This window comes from Rana temporaria, chromosome 1 (assembly GCF_905171775.1).
Source record: "Rana temporaria chromosome 1, aRanTem1.1, whole genome shotgun sequence".
Classification (NCBI taxonomy): Eukaryota; Metazoa; Chordata; class Amphibia; order Anura; family Ranidae; genus Rana; species Rana temporaria.
Window position 1 is genome coordinate 630874152 of NC_053489.1, and position 12017 is coordinate 630886168.

A 12017-nucleotide genomic window follows, 5' to 3' on the forward strand; every position below is an offset into this window, starting at 1 on the left:
GATTGTGGACTAGTAAACGGCTGCACTTTTAATCGAGAACTATGTCTCTCAAAAATATCCGCAAACTGGATGCTTATAACAATTAAAATCACGGGGGAAACTATTTGTAAATAATTTCAGCAATCCAGCATTGGTTATAAAAACGTATGATTCAGAAATGAATACGTATGATTCAGAAATAAATGACAAAACTAGGAAAAGTCCGCTCAGCCAATCATAGAAGGCCTGGGCGGGAGTTATGCAAATAGGCAAGTAGAGTATGTAACAACTATCTGAAAGCCGTGCCTTCCACATCCAATCATCAAAGGATGGAAAAGGTTGTTTCCACAGACTTGGTTTAGCAACATGTATAGTAAAGATTCGGTCATTCCAGATACTACACCGAAGGTGTAAGGAAATGTTATTGGTGTCTATATAAATATTTGGGGGACAGAGCAAAATAAATAAAAAGGTCGTTCGAGAGCAGTAGCTATGTGACAAAGATAACAGCGTGTGTAGTTTATTGTTGAAACCAAAAAAAACCATTTAGAGCCTACAGAATAGAAGTGTCATCTGTGGAATTTGTCACATGTTTAAATCCTACTGACTTTTAATATGGTAATTGTATAATATATAGCGCTACTCCTGGTTATAGCATATTGAGTTATGGTGATCATAGAAATACATGAGCTAAAAAGCATACCCATTATAAATTTCTCATTAGAAGCACCTGTAGCGCCAATAAATAAGTGCCGCAGTGGGACCATGTTGCAGCAAATAAATATAATATTATAAAAATAATACTATATATGATATCATTTATAAATAAATATTTTTATAAAAGAAGAGGGATGATTAACAAATGTTAGTATCGAGAAGAAGGAGGACCAATTCGAGGTATACAGGAAAAGGGATTGGTAGCAGACAGACACATGTATATGTGTGTGTAGACATATATAAATAAATAAAACATAATCAATGTGCCAAAAAAATATATATATATAAAAAAATATATATATAAAAATATAAAAATCTATATAAAAATAGATATATAAAAATTATAAACATATAAAAATAGGTATAAAACACAATATAAAACTAGGGAGATAAAAGCCGATAAAGCATCAATAAAAATCCATCAATCAGACCAGACCCATAAAAATTTCTAAAACAAGGAGAAATAGCACAGATGAATCTGTGTATATATGTGCCCCCCCCGAAAAAATAAGGGTCATTGAGAGATGTATTGTTGTGGACTGCCTAATAGGTAGTTTAAGAGTCACTGATAAAGCAGTTTATATCTAGTTCAACGTTGAGGCCTTTTGGCAATAAAGTATCAACGGCATAGATCCACTCAGTTTCACGTTTTGAGAGTTCTCTTACTATATTAGAACCTCTCCATGATGCTTTAATGTGGTCAATACCCCAAAATTTGAGACCAGCTGGGTCCTGGTTGTGATGCTGTTTAAAGTGGAGGGATACACTGTGGTCCTTATATCCCAACTTAATATTTGCCACGTGTTCAGCAATTCTGACCTTCAGGGCACGTTTAGTTCTACCTATATATAATAGCCTGCATGGGCACTCCAACATGTAAACCACGTGAGTGGTATTACAAGTAATGAAGTCTTTTACAGTGAATACAATTCCATTCGATGTAGAAGTGAAGGTTTCCACGGGACCTCTAGATCTGTCAGCTTCTCTGCAGGGAAGACATTTTCTGCATGGAAAAAATGAATCTTTGTCCCAGAAGGAAGGTGGTTTCTTTGGGACATCCAGCACCTTCTTCACAATCTTATCACCGATGCTCACAGCCTTTCTATATATAAACCCAGGATTGGTCGGCAGAACTGAACTTAAAATTTTGTCTAAAAACAGAATATGCCAATGAGTTTTAAAAATTCTCTCTACTTCCCTGTACTGGCTGTGATATCCAGAAATAAAACTCCACTCATGTGTGTTTTTGGTTTTTGGTGGCATAGACCTAGTTGTCAGAAGACAGTTTGCTCTAGGTATCAGAGAGAGGTCTTTGATAATTTTTTCCAGATGATAGTCCTTGTATCCCTTTTCAATGAATTTATCTTTGAGAACAAGGGCCTGCGAAATGAAGTCAATATCTTCAGTGCAATTGCGTTTGACCCTCATAAATTGACCCTTAGGTATATTTCTAAGCCACATAGGATGGTGTCCACTGTGTGTTGGTAGATAACTGTTTGAATCAGTAGGTTTAAAATACACCTTAGTTCCTAATCTGTCACCATTCCTATAAATATTCAGGTCCAAAAAATGATAAAACAATAGCTCCTTGGGTCTCTGGTTAAAAATGGACTTATCTTCCCATTCTGCCATGAATAGATTGGCTATACTGGGGGCAAACTTAGCCCCCATGGCTACGCCGTTTTTCTGTGAATAAAAACACCCGTCATACCAGAAATAGTTATGGCTAAGGCAGAAGTCCAAGCAGTTTCTTAGAAACTTTTTAAGGTTATGAGTTATATCTTCCCTTGCACACAGAGCCCAATTTAGTGCTAAAAGTGCATCGTCGTGCTGTATTACCGTGTATAACGAGGACACATCAGCTGTTACTAAAAAAATCTCGTCCTTTCCTGCTAGGTTTATTTCCTCTAATTGGAGAAGTAAATCTTTAGTGTCTTTAAGGTAGGCCTTTGTGACAGTGACACTTTTTTGCAGGTAATGGTCCAGGATTGACCAAGACGTGAAGATATAGAGCCAATCCCATTTACTATGGGCCTTCCAGGAGGGTTTTCTATATCCTTATGTATCTTGGGTAACGTGTAAATATATATTGTGTTTTATACCTATTTTTATATGTTTATAATTTTTATATATCTATTTTTATATAGATTTTTATATTTTTATATATATATTTTTTTATATATATATATTTTTTTGGCACATTGATTATGTTTTATTTATTTATATATGTCTACACACACATATACATGTGTCTGTCTGCTACCAATCCCTTTTCCTGTATACCTCGAATTGGTCCTCCTTCTTCTCGATACTAACATTTGTTAATCATCCCTCTTCTTTATAAAAATATTTATTTATAAATGATATCATATATAGTATTATTTTATAATATTATATTTATTTGCTGCAACATGGTCCCACTGCGGCACTTATTTATTGGCGCTACAGGTGCTTCTAATGAGAAATTTATAATGGGTATGCTTTTTAGCTCATGTATTTCTATGATCACCATAACTCAATATGCTATAACCAGGAGTATGCGCTATATATATACAATTACCATATTAAAAGTCAGTAGGATTTAAACATGTGACAAATTCCACAGATGACACTTCTATTCTGTAGGCTCTAAATGGTTTTTTTTGGTTTCAACAATAAACTACACACGCTGTTATCTTTGTCACATAGCTACTTCTCTCGAACGACCTTTTTATTTATTTTGCTCTGTCCCCCAAATATTTATATAGACACCAATAACATTTCCTTACACCTTTGGTGTAGTATCTGGAATGACCGAATCTTTACTATACATGTTGCTAAACCAAGTCTGTGGAAACAACCTTTTCCATCCTTTGATGATTGGATGTGGAAGGCACGGCTTTCAGATAGTTGTTACATACTCTACTTGCCTATTTGCATAACTCCCGCCCAGGCCTTCTATGATTGGCTGAGCGGGACTTTTCCTAGTTTGTCATTTATTTCTGAATCATACGTATTCATTTCTGAATCATACGTTTTTATAACCAATGCTGGATTGCTGAAATTATTTACAAATAGTTTCCCCCGTGATTTTAATTGTTATAAGCATCCAGTTTGCGGATATTTTTGAGAGACATAGTTCTCGATTAAAAGTGCAGCCGTTTACTAGTCCACAATCCCCTACTCTTTCCCTAATCGGTATAGCTGATGCTTATCCCTCCTCTTGGTCTGGCGTGCACCTATCATGTCCGGGGGGGCGGATCATGCGCATCCAATGGCTGTCTCCGACGGGTTACAAAGGGATAGTGACAGCGCTGTGTAGCCACGCCCTCTGTTGAAGTCGGAAGTGACGAAACGCGTCAGGGCGTGGCTACAACAGCGCAACACGGAAGCCTACCTGCAGTCTACAAACCATCCACTTGTTTGCCAGCGTTAGTAGCACTCGTGCGGCCCCTGGTGTCCATAGGACGGAGACGACAGCAGACATCAGCAGAGAATACAGGCTTGCTTTTTTTGTTCATTCTTATTTATTTTCCTGTACGGGCATTTTACATAGGGAACTATTTCCCACTTAGAGTGTATGGTTTAATGTTGGCAATGCTTCACTATTTTAGTGTTTTTATTGTTTACATGTAACATCACCAAGTTTGACCGTCACAGAGGAATTTGAGGATCATTTGAAGGAGTGCTTGTGAGTTCTAAACATCCCCTTTTCAGGCTGCGTCAAGCCTTTTTTTCAGAAGTGGGCACTCTCACAGCATATGGGTGAATCTTAAATAGATTTGAGGGTGCACTTCCACCTATTTTTTGATCACCCAGCACCTCACATCTGTATCTTCAATAGAAACCTCTCTTTTGGGGTTATTTATCACTTTATTACACAGCGCTGTTTTTATCATTTTTGAACCATAGTTCTTTTTATTTGATACTTTGTTTTTATACTGTCAATGGGTTTTTTCCCATTTTAAAATAGCTGCTCTTGGCCTTTTATCAAGTTTACCACTATTTGATAGAATCCACCTCACTTGTTGACACATCTTTTTCTTCACTTGGGATCAGTTGATATTAGATCCCAGGCGCCGGAAGTGCATTTAGGTTCCCTGTTGTCTGGTTCATGCACCTTACTATCTAACACTTAAGGCCTGGCTAGTAGCTCAGGACTTGAAATTTTGAGCCCTCAGTACACCACGTACGATGGGACTATAAAGGTGAACCCTTTGGGCTGCTTTTGCTGATCCTCGTTAGTAAAAGTTTGGTGAGAGGCGATTTGCGCTTTTCAGTCTTCGTGCTTTTCAGTCTGTTACAGCGTGATGAATGTGCTATCTCCATTAAGAATGTTAGTTTTACCAGAACGAGCGCTCCCGTCGTCTCATACTTGATTCTGAGCATGCACGTTTTTTCCCCTCGGAAAAGCATACACACGACCGGTTTTCCCGATGGGAAAAAGTCCGCCGGGAAACCCGGCAGGAAAAAAGAAAACATGTTCTCTTTATTTCCCCCACAGTTTTCCTGTCGGGAAAACTGTGGAGCATACACACGGCTGGGATTCCCGGCCAAAAGCTCTCATGACAGTTTTCCTGATGGGAAAACCGGTAGTGTTCACTTCACGAGGCATAAGAGTCCATTTGTACTACAATGTGTGCGTGAGCGCAGGAGAACACATGTGCGCTGACATAAGTTGGCATGTTGTATTGCATGTTAACATGCCCTTTTATGCTCAATTTTGATTTTTTTACATATCAAGGGTATACGCAATGGGTGGGGCACACTCAAATTTTTCAGAAAAAGTCAAGGATTTGTATAAAACTTTGGAAGCCCATATCCCCAAATTAACTTCACCATTTCTGTGTTTACAGACGTTGACCTTTAATTAGTGTTTTTCCTTCACATGCTCAGTTTGAATTGCCCATGTCTGTGGCAGGTTTACTTTGAGCACAATCTGGATATAGATAAGGACATTACACAAATAAAACTGCCATATGTAAAAGGAACAGTCCTTTTTCAATGTCAGATCACCTATAAGACAACCTCGTGGGCCCAGTAGTTGTCCAGAAGCCTCGTCAGACCTTGATGGAGATCCGAATTGCTTTTTTCAGCGCCCAGGTATGCCAGGGAAGCATAAAAAAATGATACTGATGTGTCTAGTTTACACCTACAGTATCTGGTAAGTGCCAAACTGGGCATGGCAGACAATAAGGGCACTTTCACGATCTTACACAGTCAGGATACTTTCACAATGAGTCAGTTTCTTACTATGACAAGTCAGGATAATGAGTATATGCAGCAGTCACTGCACACTATTCAGATGGCATAGAAGATTATTGTGGCAAAACACAAGTGTTCTCAGTAGGTAATCGTAATTTCGTTTTGGAATCATGCAACTGACAGATCACATGAAAGCAGCAACTGACAGATCACATGAAAGCAGCAACTGACAGATCACATGAAAGCAGCAACTGACAGATCACATGAAAGTGGCAGCAGTTCCTAAAAATGAAGACTACATGCTTACATAGATACATAAGCAATGAAATAACATAAAACTATTTAAAGTAAAAAGAAACAATGAAAAAAAGAAAATATGTAAACAAATACACACTGTGACAGGGCTGCGCCCTGGCACAGCGTGAAAAGGGTTTTGTGTCACCCAGGGTTCTTGTTTTGCACAGAGGGTTCCAGTTTTCTCAGTGATTGATAAAACCCAATTTGGGACCTGGACTCCAGAGGCTTTGAAGGGATGAAGTCTCCAATCCTATGTGAACTCTGATTATGCAGGTGTGTGCAAGGCTTTTATTAGAGAGATGACCGTGGTACAGCACCCCACCCTGACAGACATAGATGACCGTGGTACAGGGCCCCACCCTGACAGACATAGGAGCCCAGAAGTCAGGATAGCTCCACCTAGGAGATAGCTAGGTGTATGCACCTAGCTTGCGTGAGATGACTGTCTGGAGCAGTGTTTATCAACCTTTTTTTTAGTCAAGGCACCCTTTAAAATCCTGCACAATCTCAAGGCACCTCATTCTAAAATGTAGAAAAACTAAACCAATAGTGTTGCATAACACAGAAACATCCATATACATAGGACACCCAACATTAGAGGCAATTTATTCCTTGAAAGCAAACACATTTTTTCGCACTGGTACTGGCTTGTATTCTAATGTTTCTCTTCTTCCTCGTTTTTCTCTCTCATTCTGCTAATGTGACCCCAGTGCTGAAAGAGGGGGAATGGGAGGGGTAAACAAGGATGACGTGCAGACATCCTTCTTATCAACCATCGACATCATTAGTTGTTGGGACGCCTGCAGCTAGAATGTTGTAATGGTGCACAATGAACACCTGTGACTAATACTGTACACATGATCGGAGATTCCGACAACAAAACCGTGGATTTTCTTTTTTTGATGGAATGTTGGCTCAAAGTTGTGTTGCATACACACCGTCACACATATGTTGTCTGAAATTTCCGAACGCCAAGAACGCAGTGATATAGAACACGTACGTTCTGCTTGATTGGCTTTTTGTGCGTCGGAATTGCATGCAAACAATTGTAATTTCCGACAAGAACTTTTGTTGTTGGAAAATTTGAGAACCAGCTCTCAAATTTTTGTTGTCGGAAATTCCGAGAAGCAATTGTCCGATGGAACATACACACGGTCGGAAATTTCTGACAAAATGCTCACATCGAACATTAGTTGTCCGAATTTCGGATCGTGTGTAAGTGGCATAAGTGTAACTAAAAACAAAGGTTTGATCCACTCGCTGACTTGTATACAATTTTTGGGCAATTTTTAGGCATTCTGCCAAGGCACCCTAGTTGAAAAAGGCTGGCCTGGAGGATACAGACAAAGGGGCTGAAGTGTGCTGCAAGTGTAAGCCAGGAGTCTAATGAATAAGGAGTGTGTGGCAGAGAAATGCTGAAAAACGCCTGCAAGGGATACCCATGTGATGTCTTTTTTTTTTAAATGGACAAAAAAAAAGCTGTAAATGGCTCTGCACTCCAATTAGATGCGAGAACTCCAGTAAGGGTTCCTGTTATTTGCTGTAGGAGGCAGCCCCATTAGAAGCAATGGGAGGCTGCCAACTCCTGCAGCTAATCGTGGCCACTCGCAAGCTCAGGCAGTGATCACATGCGAGTGATTGGCCCTGGATACAGATGATCGGCAATGGGGCATACGTCTTCCCATTGACACCAATGATGGGACACTATTCCTCTCAACAACACCAACAGTTGGGCAGAATTCCTTCCACTGGCACAAACAATAGGGCTCTATTCCTCCCACCGACACCAATAATGGCGCTCTGTCTCTTCTACTGACACCGCAATAGGGCACGATTTCTCCCAACTGACATCAGTCTTGAGGCACTATTATTCCACTGGCACCAACAATGAGGCATTATTCCTCCCACTAATAATGATGGGACACTACTTCTACTTGAGCACAGGTGTTTATATATCTATATATATATTTTTTTACTCTCAATGACCGCCAGCTTGAAGCATTGTTTACTCCCACTGATGCTGAGGCATTTTCTACTCCCACTGGCTACAGTCTGCACCCCAAAGTCTGAAAAACTGTAAACTGGGCTTTGTTTAGAAAGTTTGGAGAGTTAGTGCACCTTTACTGTACTTACTTTTCCCCAAAACTTCCCTATGCATTACAGTGTCCTCAAATAAATAAATAAATAAATATCCAGTTCTCTTTTTTGTGAAAGAATGCTTACTTTTCATGCTACTTATTCCATTGCTCTCCCCTTTCATCATCTGCATAGCAGGACGTACAGACTTTTGGATGCGTGGCCCCGGCCACTCACAAATGAGCACTTTGGTTTGTTCCCTACCCATGCATGTGCAAGCTGCTCTCTTTCACTCATGCAGAAAGCTGAACTGCAAAAATGAGTGGACTGCCCATACCTGGGTAGAGAACAAAGCCGAGTGATTGTTTATGAATTTCTGGAGCTGGGTATATTCTGCCATCTGCAGGACAATTATATATGAGCATCTGAAAAAGTAAGAATTTATTTCCAAGCACAGCATGTTAATGTATTGAGGACACTGCAACTATAGAGAGGTTTGCTGAAAGAGCAAGTAAAGGTGAACTAATCCTTTAACCACTTGCTACTGTGCACATCACATCCCCCTTCCTGCCCAGACGAGATTTTAGCTTCCGGCACTGCGTCGCTTTAACTGACAATTGCGCGGTCGTGCGACGTGGCTCCCAAACAAAATTGACGTCCTTTTTTCCCCCCCACAAATAGAGCTTTCTTTTGGTGGTATTTAATCGCCTGTGCGGTTTTTATTTTTTGGGCTATAAACAAAAAAAGAGCGTCAATTTTGAAAAAAACACACAATATTTTTTACTTTTTGCTGTAATAAATATCCCATTTTTTTAAACAAAATATATATTATTTTTTAGTTTAGGCCGATACGTATTATTGTACATATTTTTGGTAAAAAAAAAAAAAAAAAAATCGTCAATAACCTGGTTTTGCGCAAAAAGTTATATTGCCTACAAAATAGGGACATAATGATTTATTTTTTTTACTAGGAATGGCGGCGATCTGCGTTTTTTTTTCGGGACTGCGACATTATAGCGGACCACATCGAACACTTTTGACACATTTTTGGGACCATTCACATTTATACAGTGAACAGTGCTATAAATATGTATTGATTACTGTATAAATGTGACTGGCAGGGAAGGGGTTAACCACTAGGGGGGGCGGGGAAGGGGTTAAATGTGTATCCTGGTGTGTTCTAACTGTGGGGGAAGGGGGGTGACTGGGGAGGTGACCGATCTTTGTCCCTATGTACAAGAGACACAGATCGGTCTCCTCTCTCCTGACAGGACGTGGAGCTCTATGTTTAGACACAGAGCTCCACGTCCCTGCTCAGTTACTGGCTAATCGCGGGTGCCCGGCGGCCATCGCAGCTGCCGGGCACGCGCACTGTGTTCCCAGGGACGCGACGGGTGCGCACGCGCCCTAGAGGCTTTAAATGACAGGACGTCATATGACGTCCTGTCAGAACAATAGAGCATTCCGCCCGCCGTCATTTGACGGCGGGTGTCAAGTGGTTAAATTAATTCTACAATTGTTCGATAATCAGCAATGGAAACCACCGGGTGTGACCAGAGATTGCTCTATTCTAGATAATTATTTATCTAATAATAACTTATTATTATTTTTATTATCATAGCTGTAGGCAGAAAAAAAATCTGCACAGCAATGAAACATTGTCAAACCAGATAAAGACAAGTTACTTTATCTAGGGGAACTTCTATACTTAGTGACCACTTCCTGTAAAACAGAACCCGTCAGGAAATATATGAGCGGACAATACTGACCTCCTTGCTTCAATATGCACTGCCCTGAAACTAGCATATCCATAACACGTGAAAGGACACATATGGGGAAAAGCTCCAAATTCATCTAAATATCTTACACATTCCTCATAAATAGAGTACATTCAGCACTCATACATATAGAATCTATTGCGTCTCGGGTTAAAGACTTCTGTTCGGAAGCCACAGGATACATACAGCCTGCAGTGATGAGGAAGTGGAACCCACCTTGAGGTTAACACTAGCTGGTTTGGAGAGAACTGGGTCTTCATCAGCCTCATAGAGGTGCTGGATCCTGATAAGTACTCGATGAAAATCTGCAGCAGTTTTCTGTCCATTACCTGCAAGTATTCAAAGAAAACGGAGTGAGAAATCGGTACTCCATTTTTATTCTTATTTTATTTAAGAACAAAGAGGGTCAAAAAGATAGAAGTGTTAGTTTTTCTTGTCTGTACGTCATTAGGGAGATTTTTTTTTTTCCACTTGCTTTCTTGGTAATCAAAATCCAAAAGCAACTACAGTGGAACCTCCGATTACGAGCATAATCCGTTCCAGGAGAATGCTCGTAATCCAAAGTACTCGCATATCAAAGCGAGTTTCCCCATTGAAGTCAACGGAAAGAAAATAATTTGTTCCACATTGACTTCAATGGCATGCAATACTGCAAGTGGCCAGAGGCAGGGGGGGCGCAAGAGAGCCTCGAAACGGCCAAAAAGGCCTGAGGACACCTCGGCTGACCTCGGAAAGACTATGGGCCAAATCCTCAAAAATCCTGCCTAACTTATCTTTTCCCATTTAAGTTACACTGACTTAAAATTTCTACCTAAGTGCCCGATCCACAAAGCACTTACCTAGAAATTTCAGGCCGTGTAACTTAAATGTCTCGGCGCAAGGCGATCCTTTCTGCAGGGGGCGATGACAATTTAAATGAGGCGCGCTCCCGCGCCGGCCGTACTGCGCATGCTCGTGACATCATTTTCCCGACGGGCAGCGCGCGAAATTACGTTACGTCGGGCTTTGTGGATTGCGACGGGACAATAAAGTTGCGTCGGGTAAAAAAAAAGTTACGCGCCGGGAAAAAAAATTCAACATTTAAAAAAAAACGCGGCGATCGAAAAAAAGATCTGTTTTTACAAGGTGTTACTAGTTTACACTTTGTAAAAGCAGAACTAATTTTACGTATGCAAACGTAAACTTACGCAGAAAACACAAAGCTGAAAAGCTTTGTGGATCTCCGTAAGTCCTCATTTGCATACACAAAGCGGCATTTCAATGAGAAATGCCCCAAGCGGCGGATGCAATACTGCATCCTAAGGTCTGACAGTGTAAGTGTCTTACAGATGTCAGATCTTCTGCCTATCTTTGGAAAACTGCTTCTGAGGATCAGTTCCAAAGATAGGCACAGGGATACGCAGGCTGAACAGCAGTTCCGCCTGCGTATCCCTTTTGAGGATTTGGCCCTTTGTTTCTGAGATTTGCAGAGGTCAGCTGTGCTGTCCTCGGGCCTTTCCGTGCATTTCCGATCAGCGACGTTCGGCTCTTCTCGGCTCCGGCGCCCCCCACCTCAGGCCAAATGCGGTACTGCACACCACTTTGGCCTGAATCATGCTCGTTTTGCGTGACAACACTCGCAAACCGAGTTACAATTTTTATAAATACAGTGCTCGTATTGCGAAATGCTAGTTAACCGCTTTACTTGCAATCCCAGGTTCCACTGTACTGTTAATGGACTGCTACGGACAGTTACTATACAGAATATATTAAATAAATTTGCTATATATCAACAACAACCAAAACCATACAGCAAATACTGCCATCAGTCATGTCCTATCAAAAAGACCATTTAGTACTATAAAAAACATACATATATACCTATCCCCAATAAAATCCACCCATAATGCCTCTGCAACCACGTAGAAATGCTCCTTACCAAAAAAAACGGCGCTGTCAATATGTCCCCTCTGGGTGCCAAAACCTTCTACTGTGTCCTGGTGACCA

At 40.5% G+C, this 12017-nt stretch overlaps 1 protein-coding gene across 1 annotated transcript in view; it reads right to left on the bottom strand.

Moving 5' to 3' along the window:
• Positions 1-12017, bottom strand: part of MAN2B2 (mannosidase alpha class 2B member 2) — an 87073-nt gene that overhangs the window by 7324 nt on the left and 67732 nt on the right. Inside the window, 1 exon segment of the mRNA XM_040335403.1 lies at positions 10248-10360. Coding sequence (XP_040191337.1) covers positions 10248-10360 — 113 coding nt within the window.